Source organism: Crassostrea angulata, chromosome 10, assembly GCF_025612915.1.
Source record: "Crassostrea angulata isolate pt1a10 chromosome 10, ASM2561291v2, whole genome shotgun sequence".
In the NCBI taxonomy this organism is placed as follows: domain Eukaryota; kingdom Metazoa; phylum Mollusca; class Bivalvia; order Ostreida; family Ostreidae; genus Magallana; species Magallana angulata.
Window position 1 is genome coordinate 33,739,403 of NC_069120.1, and position 25,516 is coordinate 33,764,918.

At 31.6% G+C, this 25,516-nt stretch overlaps 3 protein-coding genes across 3 annotated transcripts in view; 1 reads left to right on the top strand and 2 right to left on the bottom strand.

Moving 5' to 3' along the window:
• Positions 1 to 25,516, top strand: part of LOC128167101 (probable proline--tRNA ligase, mitochondrial) — a 117,495-nt gene that overhangs the window by 58,029 nt on the left and 33,950 nt on the right. The gene's annotated exons all lie outside the window — the stretch shown is intronic.
• On the bottom strand, positions 4,914 to 6,985 carry LOC128167104 (uncharacterized). Its single transcript, XM_052832639.1, has 2 exons — positions 6,816 to 6,985; positions 4,914 to 5,498 (listed from the first exon to the last, which is right to left on the bottom strand). The coding sequence occupies exon 2, from the start codon at positions 5,489 to 5,491 to the stop codon at positions 5,129 to 5,131; it is 363 nt and encodes a 120-aa protein (XP_052688599.1). The 5' UTR covers positions 5,492 to 5,498; positions 6,816 to 6,985; the 3' UTR covers positions 4,914 to 5,128.
• The window catches only part of LOC128167105 (uncharacterized), a 39,431-nt gene continuing 24,007 nt past the window's right edge, over positions 10,093 to 25,516 (bottom strand). Inside the window, 15 exon segments of the mRNA XM_052832640.1 lie at positions 10,093 to 11,628; positions 11,793 to 11,837; positions 12,665 to 12,688; positions 13,001 to 13,082; positions 13,306 to 13,378; positions 13,878 to 14,039; positions 14,244 to 14,396; positions 14,865 to 15,033; positions 15,336 to 15,463; positions 15,577 to 15,796; positions 16,956 to 17,044; positions 17,190 to 17,340; positions 17,461 to 17,618; positions 17,846 to 18,033; positions 19,100 to 19,266. Of these exon segments, the coding sequence (XP_052688600.1) occupies positions 10,978 to 11,628; positions 11,793 to 11,837; positions 12,665 to 12,688; positions 13,001 to 13,082; positions 13,306 to 13,378; positions 13,878 to 14,039; positions 14,244 to 14,396; positions 14,865 to 15,033; positions 15,336 to 15,463; positions 15,577 to 15,796; positions 16,956 to 17,044; positions 17,190 to 17,340; positions 17,461 to 17,618; positions 17,846 to 18,033; positions 19,100 to 19,266 (2,460 nt within the window). The 3' untranslated portion in view covers positions 10,093 to 10,977.

Genomic DNA, 25,516 nt, shown 5'->3' on the forward strand with positions numbered 1-25,516 from the left:
AAAAAACAATCATTGGTTGGCAAAGTCTAGATTCTGCCAGTTTTGGTACGTGTATTTGTTACCCAAAGCAATGCAAAGGAAAACAAACTGAAATGCGTTTAGCGTTATCAGTCTTCATTTATCAGGATCAGAAGGGATAAATGACATACCAGCTTAATTAACAAGATGGCTGCAGGTGCATTGAATCACAAAATAACATAGGATTAACGTTGCAAGAATTTTAACGTTTCCTTCTTTCAGTCCAAAATCCTGGTTTTTTAAAAGTCTTCTTCACTGATTAATTCATGCTGTACCTAAGCAATTTTCTCTGACATTACTGTAGCACTTTTTAAAAAAAATTATTATTATTATTTTTCATGATATCTCTTAATTAATTGGGAAAAGTCATAAACATATAAATAACTGTCAAGTGAGACGCGCTGTATGAAATTTGATTAAAATATCATACATTGTAATCACTGCACGAAGAACTGCGTACGAGATGTCCTCATTGCCTTGGCAACTGTTATGGTTCCCTTTATTAAGCTTTCCAGACAAAGCGACATTTCTAGATAATATTGATAGATGATTCGGACTTGATGACATGCAGCGGATCCTGATATGTATTCAGGTTTATTATTTTTGTTCACTAATTGTAGATTTAAACAAGGCACTACTGGCTTGTTGTTAAAGATCACTTTTTAAATCTTTAGTATAGAGTGCTGAAAAAAAAATACAAGTTATACAGAATCAACATACATGTATTCTGTAGTTGCACTATAAAAACCCTATAACATGCTACAGAGATATATAATAGCGAAGTTCCTTTTCAATGTTCAGCAAGATAAATCAATTCAAGGAATAAACCAAATTGGACAGTGGCAGTTTTCTAGGTATGATACAGTGTATGTTTGACTCAATGAAATAACATTGATTTTTGGATTAACTATACGTCCAATTATGAGTGTTCTAGCATTGGTAATGTGTACAAACAACATTATTGGAAAATACAAAATAAAGCCAGATGTTGTGGTTCTTCATCTGAAATAAACACAGATCACTTAACTGAATAGAAATGCATTTACATGTCAAATGCCTGTTACTAATTTTATGGGTGTTTGGACTGGATGACCTGTGTTCTTTAATATCAAATATTTAATATTTTTCTCCAATGGTGTTCAGAATCTCTTTACACTGCTTATATTACCTGCTGTTTTTGCCAGAACCTAATAAAATAACCGCGATTAACAGTCAAGACCATTTCTTCGTGTGTAATTTGCATAAAAGATCTATCCCCACAGTCAAGAATGAGTTGAATTTGTTAAAATACCAATCAAGACCTTGGATCATCTAAAGAAAGCTGATACTGAACTTCACCAAGAATCAGCAAAACGTAAATTAAAAAATCACGTGTGTATGAAACGTTCATTATATCAAGATAAATAAATCATCTGTTACTTGTCATTGTTTATAGTGTTTGTCAACTCCGGTCTCTCTGTCAACAATTTCTGACCGTGCCTTTGTAAAGTTCAAAGGAACACAACACAGAAAAACACAAAACTAAGTTATACTATCATGGCTTCTGTTGATGGTTAATCATCGAGAAGTTTCTATTGACACAATAAATAGCTATTGTTTTCTAAGTCAGTTGGAAAAAATATTTTAGCATGACTATGACTAGAATAAAAAAAAATGATAATTTTGAACAACAATTTGAATTACAACGAATGTAATTTGTTGTCTTCAATAATAATTCAATGCATGACGTCAAAACGCAGTTTGATCTCTTGTACAGGTATCTTTCAGTTTTGTTTTGTCAATATTCTTTGTTGTTTGTATATTTATAATACTGTGTTTTAACAATTGATGAATAAAACACTTTTTGTGTAGTAAATTGATAATAAGTGACGTTTCAGATTGATTTTTGTTCATTAATTTAGCCTCTTTTATATAAATATAACAAAAGATCATTTTATAATTTATTATCATTAATGTTTGTTGAAAATATGGTGAAGGAGTGATTAGGCAATGCATTAAAATATTTGAAAGTAAACATTGTCATTTTGGTGGCTTAGTGTTGGTTCTTAACAATTCAGTACCAATACATGTACTATTCACCCTTAACTTATATGCAGTGTTATCAATTTTGCAAATTACAGTTATAGAAAACACATCACTGTTATGTACAGGTTAAAGACATGGAATTGATAAAACTAAAATTTGTCGATATGAAACATGATTTTATTACCAATAGTAAATGTATTTTAACTCTTAACTCTTTCAGAATGATTTCAATCATAATGGGGGAAAAATAGATATGTACTTTGATACCATAGTTTTGATTTATTAATAAATCGTGAAAACCATCCATATAATGAAAATGAGATTAACTGATTACAACATCAATAACATTTGAGAAGGATTTAATGAGACAGTAGGGCGCATCTTTTCAAAAATCCGACTTGAAACAATCTCCCCATCATGTTCGGTATTTTTTATACAACTCATAAATATATACCAAGTAAAGTTTAAGAAAATTGCGAATTTCTCAATTAAATCAATTTAACTATTTCATTTAAAATAATAATTATTTATGGTCCATAAATGTATACATCGGAACGTTTTACGGGGTTCCACCTTCTATACTATTACGCATGCGTAGTTACTATAAACAAAACACATGCAGGGCTGACGAAGATTCTCCTGGACAGATTTGATGATAGAAATATGACTTTTCTACTTTTCCATGGCAATAATTGTTCAAAATTTTTAAAATATAAAAAATTATTATTTTGTAAGTATGAATTTTGCGTGTTCTTTTTTAAAATTTTTATTATAAGGGTTGCTACAAACTAAACTTATTTTGTAAGTGAGGCCCATATTTATGGCTATATATGTTAAAATGAACCAAAATTGGTAAACCATTTAATATTCGAGGAAATGATGATGTCTTTTATTTAGAGAGTACCTTTTACATCGTATTCCAAGATGACCGAGTCGGGCAAAGATCTTGTAGTTTTGACTTCGGCACGTGTCAATTATTGTCAATCAAAATCCACGTGGTACAAATAAACGATATATGATTAAACCGGTTTGTACGATCCGTTATTTTCCGGAAGCTCATAATTACAGTGATTATGTATGTGAAAAGGATTTTCTAGTACTTGAAATAACACTGTCAACGTTACTTCCTATTTCCTAACGATACAATTGGTACATCTGAAGTAAAACACACATGTTTTTCAGCTGTACGGTCTCTGTAAGGGAAAAGTGCGGCCATCTTGTACATTTGGGGATTAGAATGTTAATAATTCTTGAACTTCTGCACGAAGCTGACCAAAAATGTTGTTAAATGATATCAAAAAGCAATAAATAGAGGTTCAACATGGTTTTTTTAATGCAAATTATGCATCAAAGAACAGAACAATACCATTTAATCCATCAGAAAAGCTGTCGAACTGCGCTGCTGGAGACTTATTTTTGAAGATTTAAAAATATATAAAGAGTGCTCATTGTGTTGGTATCTTTTTTTACCACCATTTGTTGAGAAAAAGTTAGAATTTTGCATTTTAACATCTCAACTTTGCCTCAAACTGAGATACCCTATTTTTCTCAGTTAGCATGCGATCTATTTTTCGAACAAGAAAATCATGGCAATATTAAAACTCATGTGTCTATGGAGAGACATTGACATGATAATTTCATGGAAAAAAATAAATGTCATTCCAATCAATTGTTTTGAATGTGACATTCATCACCAAAATTTGTTTTGGGTTTTCCCCAATTTATAAGAATACATCTTAATAGATTCTTTCTACAAGTGGGGTAGGGGTCCAAAAAAGGATTGTTTTAAATAACAAATAAACATATATTTTTATGAAGATATAACTTTATTGTATCTCCTTAGACAATGACAGAAATATCACGTGAGAATTGATAGTTCCTGAGACCTACTTTAAGAATACTATCTTGAAACATAATTGCAACTTGAATATGCAAGCTTAGACTTTTTTTAAATCAACAAATGGTTGTAGAGAGGACAATGTCGACCTCATTTATTATTTAAGTTTGTAACTGCGCAGCTCTAAGTGATTAAAAAATGCATTGTTCTGTTCTTGTATGCATAATTTGCAGAAAACACAACATGTAGAACCTCATATTTATCGCTTTTCTATCAGACAGCAACAGTTTCGGTCTGTTTCGAACAGAAACAAGCCAGTTCAAGAAATTTTTACATTCTTGTCCTCAAATGTACAAGATGGCCGAACATCCCCCGAAATAATGTGGAACATTGTTTTATTTTATTCACGGAGTTTTTCTTTTCATATAAGAAATATGAATGAGTAGTAAACCAGAGCTTATTCAGCGAACTATTTCGAAAATTCAAATGAGTGACCACTTAAACCATATCCAATGTTAATTATATGTGCCTTTGGGATAAACAATTCCAATCCTATTCACTCTAACACCCTAGATCTAACTTTTCATACGCTACATGTACGATGGTCCCCTAAGGATTAGAATTAACGCAAAGTTTTAATCAATTTATCGATCGATTCTGTGGCTGAACTCGGTAGTTGTCGATTTCTAAATCACGCATCAAGTTAACAAGACGTATCGCAGTATTTCCTGCCCAGACCCTTTCCTTAAGTTGTCTGAGAGGGCGATCACGTGATCCTCGTCATTTGCCATGTCTCGTGTCGCTGATGGTGACCAAAAGTCCATTTTCACCAAAAGCTGAAAATTGGATGTTGTTTTATGGTTTTTCTTAAAACAGAGGTGACTAATTGAATATCACTATCATCGGTCGAGACATGCGATATTGAAAATGTCTTTGTATGAATGTCAATACTTAATAGCATTTTGCCTGCACATTATACCGTAAACTAATGATGTTAAAAGACATAAGGGTTGGTCTCTTTATTACTCTGAATATTATTGTTGGATTATCAATCACACAAAGCTTTATTGATACATATTCAAGTTTGAACATGAGTTTTAGTAAGTAGATTTATTGTTTATCTACTAGATAATCAAGGACATTAACAATGATATCATACCATAACTACTTTTTTTATACATTAAAGTGTCGGCCTTGAACCTCATGATAACAAATGAACATTATAACAAGACAAAACGACCAAAGTTTCTAGTTTTTCCCGGTAAAACTCTCCTCTTCCATCTTTATTTCGTCCGCCTCTAATGGAACGTTCACTTTGACGTCTATTTTTGGTAACAACATCTTCTTTCCGTCGTCTTTGTTCCGTTCTAAATACTCGTCATAATAATCCACTTCCTGTCCTTCTCTGCGCTGCTTCCGGATTTGGGTTGCTATGAGAACCATTAAAGCGGTCCCATAGAACATGATCACGATGACAACATACAGCAGTTCATTCAGGTTACTGTCCCTGAAGGAGACTGGGTCCCCCTTGATTTCAATGATCAGAGAATTGTTTAATTTTCGAAGCAGTTCTTGGTCTGTCGTGTTGAGGTGAACTTGCACACTCGGCATTGTGGTTCTGAAATGCACGTCATACATTACAGAATTCATGTACATGTATTAATTCCCATGATCTGAAATGTAGGTTACTACAAGAACGGACTTGTTGCTTGCAGTTTCCTTGAATTCCTCAATAGAATTTCTTTCAATGTCTGGCACTTGGACTGGAGAGGTATTTATCATTTAAAGGGGCATAGTCACGATTTTGGTCAAAAACTATTTTTTCGATTTTAATGTTTACAATGCTTCAGTAAGGCATTTTTAATAATCAACCAAAATTTGATTGTCATTTGTTGAGTTATAAGCGAGTTACAGAGCTTACAATTCTTCGCTATGTAAACAAAGCTTTTGTTTACATTTGAATGTTGAAGTAAAAATTCAAGTTTTTGTGTTAATCGTTAGTAACTGTTTATTTATGCTTAAAATGAATAAAAAGATAGACAAAGCAGCTTGAAAAAGATTTTTTACTGGTATATTGAACCTATGTAAACAAAACAGGGCACGGGCATTGTTTAAATGACGAAGAATTGTGAGCCCAGTTTCTTGCTTGAAACTCATCGACTGGCCCAAATTTCCCTAAAGCATTGTAAATAATAAAAACAAAAAATAAAATTTGACCAAAATCGTGACCATGCCCCTTAAAACGCAAGTAAGGTATACTTGTATGGATTTACATATGCAGGCAGTATATATAAAGTATTAAATCTGACAGTCAAACTTTATTGTTATTTCATCTCAAGAGAACTTTAATTAAACAATGCTACCAATCTTGGACCAATTATTTATCAAAACACTAAGCAAAAAACAACTTTTCAAACATGTAAGAAGAAAACATTGTTTGACTATTTTTGTCGTTAGAAGTTATGCACAGTCAAAGTGCATCTATTATTATACAATTTGAAATGCGAATTGATTGTTTTTAAGATATCGCCTAATTCAATTTTGAATAAAATTTAGATGCTAGACTTACTCACTGAAAGCGAGGTTAATTGATTTGAAATCTTTTTATATATTTTTTGTGGTTAATCAAATAAAATCCGGTGGAATTTACAAACTGGCGGTTTTTTCATAGTGTGTACGTCAAATTACAAGGAATTATTTACATAAACTAATCAACAATTTATAGCTCAGCTATCACACAAGGAAAAAACGTAATCAAAAATAACTATTGAGTAAGATCCTCCAGCAAAATTTATAATCAGTTGTCGATCACTATCCTTTCTTTTTTTGCGAATTTAATCAACGGCGTTAATTATACTCGCATACTATAGCAGGCACCTTGGTGCACTTAACGATGTAAACAAAATAGACTTCTAGATTACAAGTAATACTGTACCTTTCTTTCCAACTCTTCTAATCATTCCTTCCACTGTCACAAACAAATTTCGACTTGCCCTTTTCTCGTTTAAATCTATTTTTTTTCTACCGCTTTGTATGTCTCTGACAGCTAGTCTCAGCTACAGGTTTCTCAACAGATGAATCGTATTGATTTGAATCAGTGCTCGAGTTCCACAATGGCATCTCATGGCCGCTTAGGTTTTGAACGTCACATTGACGGATGAAGTCATGCCGTAATGGCGCTGAAATTAAATAAACTTTTGGACATTTTGCTTAATTTGGTGAAACAAATATTTCTTATTTATGGTAAACAAAAAATCTTTAGAATTCGGTAACTTTTACCATTTCAACATTTTTCTCTCCATTTTTCTAATCGATTGCTTTTTTTAATCTATCTTGACGGGTATAAAATAATGGAATTAACGCACAGATACAAGAAAGCAATCTTTTTTGCTTCGAAAACCTTGCTATTAATGTTATTTTTTTCCTAATCCGTTAAAGTTAATTTACTTCAGTCATATCAGGGAAAACTTTGTAGAATAAGACATGTTTCTAAGTACAAAGATACAAGGGACCTGAGTTAGTATGAACAGAGATTGGTCATATCAGAGAAATATACATTTTTTCCAAAACAAAATGCACTAAAACACTCATTGCAAGAAGTAACTTCTCAACTCGCATAGTAGAAAAATATACAAAATGCATGTGATGTAATTAAAAACAGGCAGTGATAAATGTTGACACTTATTTGGATTGGTATTTCTTTCAATTTGTGGACAATGAACAGCTCGGCATGACATGCCCAATATAACAGCAACAAAACGTGAAGAATTAGCAACATCTATTTATTGAGATTTTTGACATTTATATTCATTTCTCATAGCTTACAGTCAATAGTCTTTACAATTCACAACAACAGCTAGCATTTAATGTATAGCATAAAATCAAACAATATGTGTTTGTTCTGGTTTAAAGATTACCATTGGTAAAATGCATCATTTGCATTAAAAACATGCAGCAATTCTGTCACGTTTTTACCTAGAAACAATATTATTATATCATAAAGAGAAATACAAACTACATAAAAAGATTAAACATACCACATGATCAAAAATCTCATCCAAAAGAGTTTTATTCAAATCACAAAATTAATGTAAAATATTAATTTTTAGCAAGTCGGCTTTCAGTCGAACATTTTGGCTGTAGTGCTATGAATAAATATATCATTACAACTTTTTTACATGAGGCGTCGTGTAAAACACCTCTTTTAAAAGTTATATACAGTTGTTAGATTACTAGTACCCTCAAAATGTTCGAATGACAACTCTTGCTTACAATCGCAAAAATGTTAGTATGTATTCTACTCGCCCTAATGGATGAATGCTATAATTTCCAAAGAGATAATGGAAGTATCAACCCGAAATCCATGATGATAAAATGAATGGGATGGAATAAGCTTGATTTTTTTTCACTAAAACACATCTTTGTTACAACTAATGTATTACACAGAGATTTATTCTACAACCAGAATAAAATCAGTCTTATAGTTAGCGATACCCATACCAATAACAACACTGCTTCATTTCTTTTTTGTGAAAACAATAGCATTGATGTTTTATATTAGTTCTTCTCTTTTTATAAAATGACATCCTAAACTTGATGCGTATGCATGCATCAATTGTACATTCTATATTCAAAATAATAATATAGGGACTGTTTTTATACATTTCCTTTAAAAAATATCACTAATGACGACAAGTACACTAGTTGTGGAGATTATATCACAAAACAATCTTTTGATACTTTATTGAAGTACCGGTAAGGACTTCAGTTGCTAAACTGCAGTCAATTTCTTTTGTGTGGGGGGAGGGGGGGGGGGGGGTTGTAATGAAATGAAACTATTAAATAGTGTGAAATGTCACTCCCTTATCAGTCTTGTCGATTCCTATATGAAAAACTATCAATTTTAATATTTTTAAGAAATAGAGGGAAAATACTAGTAAATATAAATATACATGTTTGAACGACCAAAGAAAGTATATTATGTATTAGACTTATCTGTTTTTAGTATGTATACATCTTACATATCATGTAATGTATCATGTATGTATGATTGTGGTTTTCAATTCACAGGTAAATAAAGTCGCTCGCTCATCGATAAATAATGCGCAATAAGAATTTCGTCCGTGTATCATTTTATCTAATTTAAATATCATTTAACTTCCGCGTATTAAGTAACAAATGTGTTATTAGAAACATTATCAAAACGAATATGCGGCAATCGCAAACAATATCAAATACGTTTAATTAAATATAAATTTAATTTTAGTTTTCTGACAAAGCACTTTTTCACTATGTACGGCAGACGCCATCAATTAAAGAAATCATACTTTTTGATTGATATGTATGCATAAAGTCTTAGTGAATATTGCTTGGATACAAAAAAACTGAGGACTTTAAGGGAAGATGTCTTGCATTTGTTCAGATATTCAATGCGTAACGATCCCATTTTGTACTTAGTAAATAAATGGTTCGATACTTTTAATCATGGTAGCATTTTGAGCGTGTTATTTCATAAAAATACTCCGCCAAAAGGAATGCTAAAAAATGAATTTTTGTCCAATCAATTGCATCTTCAATTTTACATTGATGTCTATGGGCAGTGTATGTGTTATTAAAATATGATTATAATTTACTACAAAAGCGGTTTCAATTTTTAAGCTCAGAAGTACAGTGTAACTGAATAAACATAAAATAAGAATTGTAAAAAAATTATTCTCAGCAAAAATATACAAGCTTATTCAAGAGTAATATCAAACGGTTTGAACTTCAATTTACAACGTGCTACTGTCAGACTATATTTGTTAAATCAGATGAATATATTATTATCAAGATATAGAAAAGAATTATTATCATAGATTATAATATTATTGATAGAATTGTACAATATTTTGATGTAAATTATCATTGTCCTTAACTTCTAATATATTGTTTATACTAGACCTTTTACCCCTCGATGTGTACCCATTCATTACTTTATTACTTACGAACCTCCATTTTTTCTGTTTCGTCAAATATTTAACATATTTTGTTTGTGTTTTGAGCTTCAAATTTCTCATCAGGAGATTCTTATTTCTATGCTCGAGTTCCATAATTACGTATTTTAATTTGGTGGAGGTTTTCATGTAACATGATTTTGAAATAATGTAAATTTAACATATATTGAACCATGCAGTTTTTGTTTATATAAATAAAAGCAAACAAAGGAATATTTTGTACTAATTTTATTACAACCCTTTTTTCATCGATACATAACTTCATGCATTTCTATTAATATGTATTTCATATATGTAACAATTACATGAACAACACTGGTATCCCTAAAGAACACATTACATATATAAGCAGTGATATGTTGTTTGTTTAACATATTTGCTTAAAAAACCCACAATAATACTTGGAATAGAGTAGTATAAAAGAATATATAATTCGATATATGCAATATATGCAAACGTATTTGTTTCAAGTACCTTAATTGAAGAAATCAAAGATACTTTATTCTGCACTTTAATTAAGTTTACATGATTCAATAACTATCAAAGTGATGAAAATACAGCACAAAATCTCTTTTTTTATTTATTTATTATACTATTGAGTTTTTTACGCCTGTTTTCATCAATTTAGAGTAAGATATTGTGTCACACCCATTAATTGACTAATATCTGTTCCTGTAAGTAGCAAATTAATGACACCTGAGACAGTGTAAACACAACTCTCAAAAGCCGCTGTAAATGTTGGACACATCATGTGTACAAGAACAGTCATCTCGTTCCTTTTATTGCTTATTTCCTTCATCACAGCTCCCACCTCTGGGTTTTGTGACATTGCTATGCATTTTTATGCTATGAAGGTAATATACCTCCAACAATCCATTAGTTTCATCGAAAATGGCAGCTAAATCTCCCTGAGTAAATCTGAATTAATACAGTGACAGCTATATATTGTCAGCAATGAGCAAGTAGCTTCTTAACTTAATTGCACAAAGAAAACCCATCGCTTCACAACTTGTTTATACGTGATGTATTTAGTGAAAAAAAACGACGTTTTGACGTTCATTTCCATGAGGTATATGCTCTACTAGATTGGGACAAATGTATATTTCAGGCAGAAGAATACGGCACATCTGGTCCACTAGAGTCAATCTGAATGTTTGTATGGTAATGAAACGTACTCGGAGAACTGCTATTTCCTGAGGATAACGTAGAAGTTATATCGTCCATCATCTCACTATCACATATTGTACTTTGGGAGGCATTTCGAGTCAACTCAGGAGTTGAAGGACATGTATCAATGTTTTCAGAATCGGATGCACACGTTGAACTATAATTTGAACACATAACGTGCTGGTAATCCCCTGAGAAATCTCCTGAGCTCTCCAATCTCTCCCGTAACTCATCTAAAGGGTTGTCGTCCCAATCCCCTTTCGCGTAGCTGTCAATCGGGTTCGAACAGCTACTATAAATATGCTGCTCGACGGAGGTAGAATTGCTTGGATTTTGATCCTCATTCCCTGACGTCACTGGTGTGGTAGACATTGCATGATCCGCACGGGAAGGTTTAGCCAGTTCTGTCTGGAAGACGAGCGTGATTTTGCCCGCGTCAGTGGGCGTCGTCGGCGGTGAAAAGACATCGGATTCACACTTCGTGGAACCAATACCACTGCTGCTTACACTGTCCCTGTCACCATCAGGCCCTTGGTCATCAGAGGAGACCGACTCAGGCAAACTCTGAGTGCCACTATCAGCAATATCCTTCAATAGATACAAGTTATATGTTTCATTTCGCGTCGATTTTCAACAAATAAAGTCGAGGTGGCACTCAAATTTTGGCTATGTATGTAAAACAGAATAACAATTTCATGGATCTCTCTCTCTCTCTCTCTCTCTCTCTCTCTCTCTCTCTCTCTGTAACTTACTCGAATGTCTTTTTCTTCCGACAAATTAACCTTATATCCAGGATTCTGAATAACAAAAAAAAATAGAAATGAAATTACATATTTACTTTAACAATGCTTATTTTGGTTACATTTATTTTGGATGAATATTGGTCCTGTACAAGAAGGAACATTGAAACTATTTCTGAACACATGGCAACTGATAATTCACATTTGATTTATTTGATTCCTGGTTTGATAAATCTTATAACTATATGTCAAGCAAATATGTAAGCTTCTATTTATGGACTAAAAAGTGATTGGATATATCAATAACAGAAAGTTAGAGTATTTGGGAGAGAGGACAGAAATTAAGTTATAATTGAACTTGTTAAAAGAATTGAAAGCTAGCTAGCTGAAATTGAAAAAGACTAGTAACTAACTAATGGGTCCCTTATGATAAGGGTAGTATTTATTTCTACTGGAAAATCTGAAGTGTAAGCAGTGTTTGTTAAGTTGGCACTGAACATTATACAATTGTTAAAATGAAAAGAGAGATATACTAAGAGTTTAAGTATATATACGATGTATAAAGACAGAGAAAATTTACTAAAGAAAGTTCATGTACCTCAAAGAATATACCGCGTAATGTAATTTTGTAAGGATATATATTTTACCAGAATTTTTTTTTTATCAGTGTAATTACGAATTCCTTTCTAGATTTCTTTCATGCATCTGTTTAATCAAAGAGTAACTATTCCATATGGATTTCTCAACTTTGTTTTACAAAATGTATTTGATTACAAGATACATTGTAGTAAACAATGTATAGGGATAATGAATAGTCATTAGTTATTTTCTGAGGTACGACAGTATGATACATGTAATCTAGGTGCTCAGTTTTTTTTACTTACTGGTTCATATGATAGAAGTGGTGACTGCATACAAAATTTTCACATCATTATCGTCATTTTTTTCAGTTTATTAAAAGTAATTAAAATTCTTGATAATTGAAATAAAAATACTGTGGTTTCATTAATATTCAAGGGTATCAATTTTCGTGGATAAAGTGAAAATCACAGTTTCAAGGATATGTAAATTCGTGGCCAATGACCCAATCAATACAAAATGTTAATAGAAATTGCATTACAATGAACATTTAATTTCGTGGATCAACTTAAAAACAAAATCCACTAAAATTGATTTTCAACGAATACTGATGAAACCACAGCAACAGCATTTGACTATACCTCGAAAGACTCAATTGGAGGCATGCTGATAGCTGTATCTTCGCCATACAGTTTTCGCTTCAACCAACGCAGAAGTGAAATTCTACAAGATAAAATTGATAAATAGTAAATAAAGAAGCAGACATAAACACTGAATACTAGTTTTATATTTTAAAATCAAGTTCTCTGGTCTCTTGCGGTACTCAACAAATTAGAATGTTTAATTGACAAAAAAATTTTTTTTTATGTTTTAATATAATAGAGTAAAACATTTTTATATAATATATTGAGCTTCTAAAAATAAAAAAAAATCGAAAGAGTCCTACATAAAAAAAAGAAATAGGATGCCACTAAGAATTCCAGCCACTGCTCCGAAGTCTTCAAAGGTATTGGAGTCCCCTGTAATAAATAATCAGTGTAAATGTCATTTGTCATAATTTTTTATATGATATCCCAAATTATCCTCATTTGTTTGCCTATCACAGAATAAGTATGATCACTAAATGAAAAAAAAACCACAGTGCTTCCGAGAATATCAGAGTTGTAGGGTGTAAAATGTTACTTCAAAGAACAAATGATAGTTGTTTTTACTAACAATGTGTAAAATACCTAACTTAATTGGAAAACATTTATTTTTTTTCATTGGTATACATGTACATAAGTGTAGTATAATATTTTGGTTTTTAATGTCTAAAAGCATTAAAATTTCGTAGCCTTTGTTTAAAATTCCTACTGCAGCTTGTTCATTTTTTAATGACAATACTCTAGAAATATTACAAGTAAATGTACAAACATAATGTAAATCTGTCTTGAATAAGAATTAACAACTTGGCGTTTTATATCTACTTTCAAGAATTTAAATAAATCATGTTTTCAAAAAATGAAAACGTTGAATTACCTGAATGCCTGACAGAAACCGTTTGAACAGTACTATAGACTGTTCTGCTATTAGCCAGTGTGACCCCGTAGCAAACATCGTACGAAATCTTTGGATCAACGTTTGACACAGGTATAGTCTGACGATCATAAGCGGCAGCAACTGTCAAATTCTTTGATAAATCTGAAATGATGTACAGGAAATGTAAAAGAAAGATAGAAATACACCAATTCAGGACTGCATTGTCTAATTGTATGTAAAATGAAATTGTTATTCATATTTTCGATAAGGGTAAGAAGAGTAAATGTTTGTTGGCATTATAACAAATTATAACAAGATATAATAATGATATATCTGTCTACCGTTAAATAAAACTAAAAAAGATACCATTTGGACAAGAGAGCTTCTGGTTTGTTGTATGTTCTTGATAGAACACTTGGTACAGCACAGGTCTGCTGGGATATTGACAATATGGCGTCACGAGGTCGACCAGTAGCTGTCCTGTGTTATTTCGCTTAACAGTGAAAGCCAATTTTGGTTCTAGAAATTTAATTTAAAAAACATGATAAGAAAAACTTTGATCCATCATTAAAAGTCCAACTTATCAATCAGATAATATATAAACTGATGGGAGAGAGATTAATCATTGTTTGTTAGTCACCGAACGTGGCGTGCAGTTGTCGGCAGTTGACATCGATACTAATGTTTCAGTACAGCATTTACATTATCAACCTTTGTAGCAACAAGGAAAACACCTCCCTTTCCCTTAAATGATTTATAGAGAACTTTTATTTTAGTGTGTCAGTTTGATTTTCAAGTCACCTTTTATTGACATACGTGTAGGGCATGTTCTTTTATTATGCAACATTATTTTATTCTTTTTTATCGACATGGGTCGAGCAGACAAAAAGCATTGCTCACTGGAAATCCAAATTTATGGCAAGAGAAATATTGTCCGTATCTACAGATTTGGGTTGACAAACTTGTTTCTTCTCTTATTTTACTTACGATCGACAGAGTTCTGTAGAAGGTAGTAACATTTTGGGTAAGTCAGTCCAGTTGTGGACCCGCCCTTGTGCTGGACAGACACTCCGAATATTTTGTTTGTGTCGTATCCAACTCCAAGCAGACGAACACTGTTTCCTGGGTTATTAAAGACTTTCCATTGTACGTCATTCTGCGCAAACAAAAACAAAATTGACGACTCTTTTTTATGGTTTACGTAATATCATCAGTGATGATTTAACGCCAAAAAAAGATAAAAAGGTTAAAAGACAATCATAAGTTCTGCATCGTTTACCTAATGGTTAAAGTTACATCATTAGTGGTGTATTAATGACAACACATTAAAAGTTAAAAAAAAGTTTTATATAACATGTCTTTTACGAATGACAAGTGATTAAACAAAAAATAAAAACTTCTCATGGAGATTTTTAAAAACAATCAATTAAGCTGAGTTTCTTTCACACTGTTGTGTACCTCACAAGTATCTGCACTCTTCCGAATACACCACATTACTGTTACAGCAGAGATGTTGGCATCATCATTTTCCCAAGAAATTACGTAGCCATTGTTAGTTTCTTCAGCAATAACAACCATTTCGTTTTCTATGTTTTCAAAAAAAAAGGTTACAATTTAACTTAAATTCAGCATGTGTATCAAGAAATAATGAAGAGATTCATATTAAATTGTCATAATTCTAAGAGCTTTGATGTCATGCCTTCATTTGTTATTCTAAGAGATGAGGCAATATCCGCTGGTCCCTTGTTGTTTATGTAACGAATAGTGGCATTGTATCTGGGGAGGGTGATCTCAAAAGGTATCTCAAGGTAAGCATTCGTTAAAGAGAAATTCCCAGTCCATACCACGCCATTTTGTTGGTCTGAAACCCTCACATTAATAACACAGTTTTCGGCGTTCCAGAATCTTCTCGCTAAAGGCTGAAGAAATAGATATAGAAGGATAATATGAGTTACTGTCTTAATACATGTATATTTTTATAAAGCAACATACATTCTGAAATGACAGGCAATGTTGTACATTTTTGTTTTAGCTACGTAATATTGCGATAGAAAAAACAGAGAGAGAGAGAGAGAGAGAGAGAGAGAGAGAGAGAGAGAGATTTACATATAATAAACTTATTTAATCTATTTCACATTTACAAGTCTCTTCGAATCGTATTTTATAATTCCATAAACTAAACATGATGTCTAATTTCTAAAAACCAAGCAACTTGAATTATTGACTCACTTTCAATTACTTAGTTTATCTTATTTACATAACCTTGGGGTTACTGATTACACATATTTCAATCTAACATACCGTACTTGTTCTTAAAATAACCATATTGAATATTTTAGAAGTACTCTTACAGTATAATTATAAAATATTTACTGAATAGTTATATCAGTTCTTTTTTGGGCAGGTGTTGATTGCAAGATGTGCATTTTTAATACGTGTTCTTGTGGACTTGTTAGATTTGATTAAAGTATCGAAACACTTCATTTCACTGATGCATACATAATAAAAATTGTTTTAATAATATTCCATATTCAAAATCTGCTGTGATTAACACAATTTGTTTTTTAAAAATGCAGTGATCATCAAGCTTGCTTCCTTTTATTTCAATGTATGAATTGCTTTGAAAACAGATTGTTCTTTTTCATTTCTAATTTATTTATTTTTTTAAATATCTGCAATTAACATGCATCCAAAGATAGCTAGCAATTAAATAGTACTAGATGTATATGTTTTGCTACCATTTGTTCCATTTTTTTTTATCACCGTTGATAAAAATATTTAGTCTTAACTTTATTATATTTGTATTATAATACACTGTGTAAAGTCATTGATGTATTGCATCCTTTTGACGATGCTAATGAAATCATTAAACAGACATTCATTTGTCATTTTTTGGAAAATGAAATATTTTTTATATTCTTGATTTTTGAAAGTCAGAGTTGACGATTATATTTTGGCCAATTTAACATTAATATAGTGTTGCTTGGTAACAATTGTAATTTAAGAATGACATTAAGTCCCTAATGATACATATCCCCATGAAATGTCACTGATGTGTGTCAAAAATAAAATAATTACCTTGTAGAACAGAGTAAATCCTTTGGTTTTCGATGTGATATTATTAACTGTATAAAGTCCTTGTGACGTATCTGGTCTGTGGTAAGGAACTGAAAAGCAAAAAAAATAACTTTCAGAAATGTTAATTTTTAATCTTGAAAATTGTTCAATACACGTTTCGAATTAAGATATATTCTACTAATTAATTAAATCAGAAGAATATAAAATGAGAGTGAAAGAAATAAATTTATTTACCATCAGGTTTTGTTTTCACGACCTTTTCTACTACTTCACTCCAGAGTAGCGATTTTTCCGGCTTAGCTTTCATTGTGACGATATAGGTCGTATAGGGAACACAGTTTCGCAAAAATATCGAAATTATTGCTCTGTCACTGGAATTCGTAACCTAAAATGGAATGACTTATTAATCAATCTGTGAATGTTTTTCGCAAACTGTACATTGAGTATTTTTCTTGTAGGTAAAAACCATTTTGTGATTGCATGAACATGTATTCAAACACTTTACCTGTTTAGTTTCGTTACCCCATCTTGGCCTATAAGTTAGCAAGTATTCCACAACTGACTCATAGTTCCGATTTCTTTCAAAATCTTCAGGCAGTTCCAGAGAAACATCTATCACTTTACTCTGTGGCTCTATAGTCATTATAGGTGGCGTAAGTTTTACTAAAAGATTCCAATAGATATATGGTTAGTCATGAAATCCCAAATACATGCATACGTTTATAGTTTTAAACCAACTTCAGCTTTATGATAGCTAAAACCTTTGAAATATCCAAAGCTAATCCAGGCATATTCGTCAATCCCAGATAAATTGGAGGCGTAAATATGTAGGGTGAATCTATTTTCGTATATCTAATAATTATTGTAATGAATATTTTTAGTTTCTGTACCATTCTGGGCCACTGGGATGTGGTATATCCGACTGACTTCGCCAATACTACTAGTCAGGGTCAGATTCATTGTGTAATCGGAAGCTGGCTCAAACATGTCCATAAGGTTGTCATTCTGTGCTGGAATATGGCATTCAATGGTGTAATCGTCCTCAGTCCTCTCAGGGCATTCCCTGTACGCCAAAGCCCTGTTGATATAAAGTACGCTATTGCTTAAGTACATGTACTTACTATATTAGAATTTATTTAGATTTTTCACTTTATTTTTTATCACTTCTACTCTGTCTTTATTAATGAAAATACATTTACGTTCCTGTCAATTCGGTCAGTTATGCGCAAAAAAATAAATGCATCCTTATTTTAAAAAAAAATCTATAAGTTTTTCATATGGAAAAGGCTTTCTACAACTTCTAAAATGCGTGCATTTTATATCAAAGCAAGCAGGATACAATTGCTCAAACATACAATATCACATTGAAAAAGTACCTTATATTTAAATGTACAATAATTGATTCTCAAAGGAAGCTTTTTTTGGTACAACATATGTAGGCTATATATTTGGTGGGTAGGGGGTATAAAATATAATAAAATGGCTTGATGGCTCAAAACAATTTTCTTTTATAAAGGCAACAATGATCACATATGTTTGCTACTACAACGTAATCTGTTTGAATATAAAATGTTCAGGAAAGGCGTGGAAATATAGTAAACAGATAATTTAACGATGTAACATTATACATCGGGTAACTACTTTGTCTTTGTTATCATTTATATAAAAATGAATCACGTGATAGTTTATGACAGTTAAATATAAAACAAAGAATCAAAAACAATCTACTTTTATCTTTTCAGTTATAAACTTTAAGAAAATTGAACAAGAGTTGACCAAAAGTTTCAAAGCATGTGTGCAATGAGGTAAGGCAATTTAGGAATCGGTTTTATTACAGTTCTATTATAATACCCTCGTGATCTGAAATTGAAAACAAACTCTACAGTTCTTCAAACAAGTTGTCATATCGAAATTACTATCTTTCGTTAATCTTAAATTTGGAAGAAAAAAGTCGACCGTCGTGTTTTAATAAGGTTTGAAAATATTCACCTGTCAACAGCAGAATTTGATCTAATTAGTAGTGTTTAAAATGTACATATACTTTAGTTATACAAGTTTTCACTCTTTGATTATTGATAGTACATTTTAATACAATACAATACATTTGTCATATAAAGGATTTTTGATGAGTATTTGGGGCTTACCCGTCAGAATACGTAATAGTCCACGTGGATTTCACAGTGTTGAGTCTTGTAGTATCTGGTATATTCCACGTACATTTCAAATCCGACTGATCGAGGGAAACACAGTCTATTGTATCCGGTAACGTGGGTTCATCTACAATGTAATGGCACACCATACAATTCAGGCTCTGCAGATGTCCCAAATTAAAAGCTTTTTGCAATCAGTTTTGTGTGAGAGAGAGAGAGAGAGAGAGAGAGAGAGAGAGAGAGAGAGAGACTCTTACATCCCACAATTACCACCAGATGTGACGAACTGCTACTATCATTTTTGAACTCGCAAAAATAGGATATCAACATTTTCTTTACGGTGGTAAATGTTTGTTTGTAGTATTTAGTGGTGTTGGTTTGGTGGACGGGGGTCAGAGTCTCACAGGTCTCCGGAACATCATGGGGCAGACATTTCTTTAGCTGGATATTGCTGACGGACGCATTCGACTCGACCAATGAACAGGACAGGTCCAGCGTGCTGTTTACAGCCACGGGAAAGTCCGACTCGGAGAAAGGAGTGATTTCTGAAACACCAAAAAATATAAAGGTATTTTAATTGGATACGATCACTTTATCGTCACAAAATTTCATTTCCTCCAGTACAAACTACACATGACTTTTTTTAGTTTTATTTCTGTCAATCAAAGACTTATTTAAAAAGCAAGTAATTAATGTAATATATGATCCATTTGGTGAAAAAAAAAACGTTGTAGGAGGTACTGTACCAACATAGTCCGAAATATATAACTTTTTCCTGGCTGTTTTTTTAACGATTTGTATATTTTACTCACTATGTTTTACTGGAAAGTAAAATATAATATTAAATCGTTCAAAAAACCCAGGGAAAGGTCAGATATTTCGGACTAGTACACACAACAATAATGTCCTTGATGTACGTATGAATATAATGTGAGTATGTTTCGACTTACTTGTTTTCGATGGTAATGACGAGGTAATGCTCATCCATGACAGAATAACACTGAGTGGAAATGATCCTATATAAAGCTTCATGTTTATTTTCTACTGCGTGTTCCTGCAAATATATACAAGCATGCACAAAAATAGCTGTTTTATCAGACTTATTAAATATCAATAACGTCTATATTTTTTAATCGCTCGAATGATGGCATCAGTGATGTCAAAAGCAAGGGTGTATATTTTTTAGCACTGCGTATATCATTAACGTTATATAACAAAGGAGGAGAGACAGAGATAGAAGGTAAAAAAATTGTTATGGTATCAAACAACAAAATCTACATACACATAATAGAGACCAGTCCCAGGAAGAAGGCAAACTGATAAGGAAGATATTTTTTTGTTTAAATCAATGAGCATGCATTTTACGTAATAAGTGTTGTCAATCTTCTCGTTAAAAAACTCTCGTAAGAGGAACTTTTGTTTGATCTTAACAATTATTTTACATAGTTAGCGGCTAAGTTAATGCTTCCTTCAATTTCTTTTTAGAGAGCAAAGGAGTTGAACATTTTAGGTAGGTCATGCAATTTTTATCTTGTATCGATTGAAACAAATTTATAAACATAGACATACCGGGCACTCAGTATGCAGAGTACATTACAAAGATCAAACCAGTACATATAGATCCACACACACACACACACACACACACACACACACACACACACATATATATATATATATATATATATATATATATATATATATATATATATATTTCCAAGAATCATATAAAATGTTAAAATAATTGAATGGTCTATTACAAAAATAAACACAACACGGAAATTTCTGCAGCTTCCATAATAATCGTTGCATTTCTTGATACATACAAATATACCGCCGACACAACATCAAAATTGTTGTAATATACTTAATGAATAAACTTAATGATGAAATGCAATTAAGAATATTTGAAATAATATCTAAGAACATTGTTAAGTAGCATTTTTAAAGCTATTGAAATCCACTGGATGCTCATATAATGAAGCATGAGAAAAAATTATCATTTATTTTCAGCCATTTATTTTTATCAAACTTTTACGAACCTCGAGATAATTATATCTGAACACAATTCCAAGAACTAGAGAGTAGAAAAGTTTTCAATGTTATGAAATTCATGAAACATATGATCTATAAACTTTAAAAACAAGATAATTTTCTCTCTTGACTTTATCTCTCTTCTCTTTAAAGCCCCTTTTTTATGGAAACAAAAGCTCATCAGAAATTTTACAATTTTTTCTCGGAGTGTTAATTAGTTTGTTTCTATTTGTGTAAAGCGGAAATGTGAGAGGACTAGATTACTAAAAAAAAAGGAATTACATTCGGTTGTCACAGCAATTAGCACAAGGATTTACAATACAATTTTCCAGTGTCAACAAAATTAATTTTACGTAAAAAAAAAAATATAAACAAAATGTCATTCTTAGATTATTCTCATTTAAATGGCAGTGTAATGTGAAAGTTTTGAATTCAATTTTTTTTTATATCTTACTTACTTACTATCAAGACTTGTTTAGCATAAGCAATGAAGACTTTTGTGGGATTATTAAGTCGAATTTGACACGTATATTACCAAAAAAAATTCCAGAGATTTCGTAATATTGTGATAAGAAATACAGAGAGAGAGAGAGAGAGAGAGAGAGAGAGAGAGAGAGAGTATTGTTGTTTTCGAGAATCCTCAGTTTGGAGGTTTTCTCCCTTTAATATATATCAATTTGATTGTATACTGATATCTTCATGACACTAGCTATTTTACCGTGGTGTTAAGTACCACACCACTAGGTTATTTAAAGTAACCTAATGTATTCATATGCATTATTCTGGCGAGAAATTTGATATGTATTTTGACAAGTTTCTTTGACAACCTAACCTTTGATTGTTCACGATGTTTTACAAAAAATGAAGTTAACCTCAGAGAGAGAGAGAGAGAGAGAGAGAGAGAGAGAGAGAGAGAGAGAGAGAGAGAGAGAGGGGAGAGAGAGAGATTGTATGTTTGTTACTTCGGTATACTTTTAAATACATATTTCACAATGGGATTTAATTTCAACTTCCCCATTCCAAAAACATACATACACATAACATACTATGATATATTTATTGTTATTACATGTATCATGTAAATACATGTTTCGTATAAAAGATTTTAATGCTATTTCATACTGTCCCAATTCATTCTTAAAAGCTTACACTGAATCTCCCCAAAAAGTCAACGTTAAAATGACATTTTTCCCAACATTTCTAAAATAAAAAGATGGCTGTATATAAATAAGAACCTTACCTGCACAACATGGCGATTATGGACAGAATAAAGATTGACTATCACAAACAAAATACTATTATCTCACTTTTGATAATCTTTATCATTCACCGTTTACGTTCATCCATGTTCACGTCTATTTTACTCAACTACTCGTACTATTTTCCCTAAAAATCCCAATCTTATCGGTTCAAGGGTTACATCTAAACTGAGGAGCGCTTCAGTGAGCAGACGACAATTTACTTTGCATGACAGGTAAATCTTACGTTTTGTAAATTTATGTTAAAAACATTATTACGCTTAAGCTTCACATACTTTATTAATAGTAGGTGTTGGTGGGTTTTTTTCAAAAAGCAAAAAATGTAAACTTATTATTTAAATAATTCACGTGCATGATCCATGAAGGGCATTACATGGTAAAGAAGGTATCTTATTAAAAATTTTGTTTAGATGTAAATTTTCAACCAAAATCCCCCTAAACTAAAATAAACAAGAAGAAGCAAACAAAAAACAAAAAACAAAAAAAAAACTATAACTTATCTTGTTATCCATATTTTCTTTAGTATATTCTAGTCTGTTTATCGGCACACAATTGTATCTTATACTATCAAGAAATTTCATATCAAATGTTCTCTATATAACAGGGTTTTATTTAGGAATGACAAACAATTTTTTTCTTACCTAAGTGTTCAAACTAATTAAACTTAAGAAGAACATCGGGGTTATCTAAAACCTCTCTTGGCTCAAGAATTGACAGCTTTTTTTCAAAACGTTGTTTCAGTTTAAATTGTTGATGACAAAGGGTTTGGCAAAGATTCGACTAAAACATGTACTGAAAATGAATACAGAACTTTGTAAAGAAATAGTGTACAACTTACCACTTGAAATGGGATCGGGAAGCGATGTGCAGAAAAACAATTTTAAGATGATACAGCTAACAGCCTCCTCTCTCTGATATCTGGCGAAAAGGGGGCATGCAAGTTTATTTTATATTAATTTCCAGATTTTAAAAATTCCAGATATTTCTAAATAGTTTATTGAAACTTTTTTTCAAATTACTTTGTCAATGACACCATGAAAGGGACCCGCTTTACGAAAAGTATCCAGGAAAATATGTATCCAATGACTTTCTAAAGTTGAACCAAAAAAAAAATACGCTAATAAGATAACTGGTTATTTTCTGTTTGCTTATTCATCTATGCAATATTTCCTTGTCCACATACATATATGAAATAATTAACTCTTTTTTTTTTAAAGAAAATGGTTGGCGTATTACAAAATGACCTCGAGAGAAAAACTTGACATCAATTAGAGGAATCATTTGGTTTTGAAAAACAAAACAAAAATATTTGATTAACAATGAGTAAAAAATAAATGACCTCTTTTTTAGATTAGGCCTATATTAGTGTCAGAATGGTATTTACGTATTTTTCACATTCATCTTGTGTTTTTTACTTAAAAATAAGAGTATTAATTGCAATATTTTTTTCTTTAATTACCCTCTGCACATAATTGCAAATATCAAAAATGAATCTGCATTCAATTAATGAGATAATTTATGTTTCAAACTAGTAACTATGTATTTCTACAATTATCTTGTGAAATTCCTGAAAAAGCATGAGATTTGAAATACTTTTACCCTTGACATATTTACCTCTTAATATAATTTAAAATTTAGCACCTAGAGTTAAACGAAATTAATATTTCAATGCTAATACGATTTTAATTATTTCTCATTATTTCATAATTCAACATTTGCGAAATGGAAGATAAATGACATCCAAATTGGCTTTCAATTTTTTTGAACCAAAAGTGTACACACAAAACTTCCTTTCATAAAGTGACATTATTCGTGAAGTGTGTCAGTTTGTTCTGGGATTAACGACTACACTGTGTTGTACTGAGAAACGTTTTAGTCATTTTACAGAGTAGTTCTATTTTTACTTTAATTTTACTTTTTTCGTGAACATTTTCATTTTCGATACGTACCATTTACTTAATATAGAATTTGTTTTATAATACGTCCATAAATTGGGGGTGGGGGGAGGGGTTTGGTTTGTTATGTACGCACATCTGTTTGCCTTCCGGTTCAATTTCATTGATGTTCACGTCATGCAAATTTACTTCGAAGAAAAAGTGACATTTTTCATCAATGTTTACGGCAACGCAGCAGCTACGTATTTTTTAATGTGGAACTCCAAAAAAGGGAGAGGGGGGGGGGGGGCTCTAACTTTTTCGATGTAAAAACGTACCATCTTTTTGCACTGCAATAAAGTTACTTGTTACAGTGTCTACAAGACTCTAGAAAGAAGAAGATTTAACAAAATATAATTGTTTCAAGGTAAGTGACAGACGCAACAAAAAAATCAAAGCCATTGTCCTTCACTCATTTTCAATTGAAAGTTCAAAACCAAACCATTACATGGCAAAAACTCTAGATTGAAAATTGATATAGGATACAAGTTTCTTCGTCTGTTACAAGGTCAGGCCTATGATAATCCCAAGTTCTGTTGATTATTATCTCAACAGTATATTTTTGTAAAAATATAATAGAACACTTGAAATTTAAATTTAATTGTTATCCTTCAAATATAAAATGTATTGAATTTTATATTTAGCTATTAGGTCCAATATAGATTTCATGGTTTTTATACGAACAGGTTTCTGTTTTATTTTAACAGTTTTTTTTTTGTTTTAACAGGTTTTGATTAGGGAGAATGAATGAAATGAAGAAGAACGATAAAAGAATCACTGGAAATAAAATAATCCAAATTTAATTCGTTGGAGGAATATTTAATGCACTTTTTTATTCAGGAATTCCTGGTTTCCTTTTGATGACGGCAGGTAATGTTTAAACAATGCACGATTCAGAATTAAGGGCAATATATACCAGACACGGAGAAACGATTGATCCAAATCAAAGAGGTTTTTCTCTTCATATTCAAAAGGCCTTTCCTGAAGTCCACAGATTTTCTATATGCGTTTACCAGGTATCTTGATTTAAGGACAATTGACCCTTTCCAAAAAGTTGTAATGCGAGGCAATGGATGATATTCTTTCAAAGTGCATCGCGGCTTGTTAGCAACAAACCGAATTTCTAATAAGGGTCATGAAGTTTCCGAAAACAAGTTTAACATTTGGCATTTGTATCATAAATA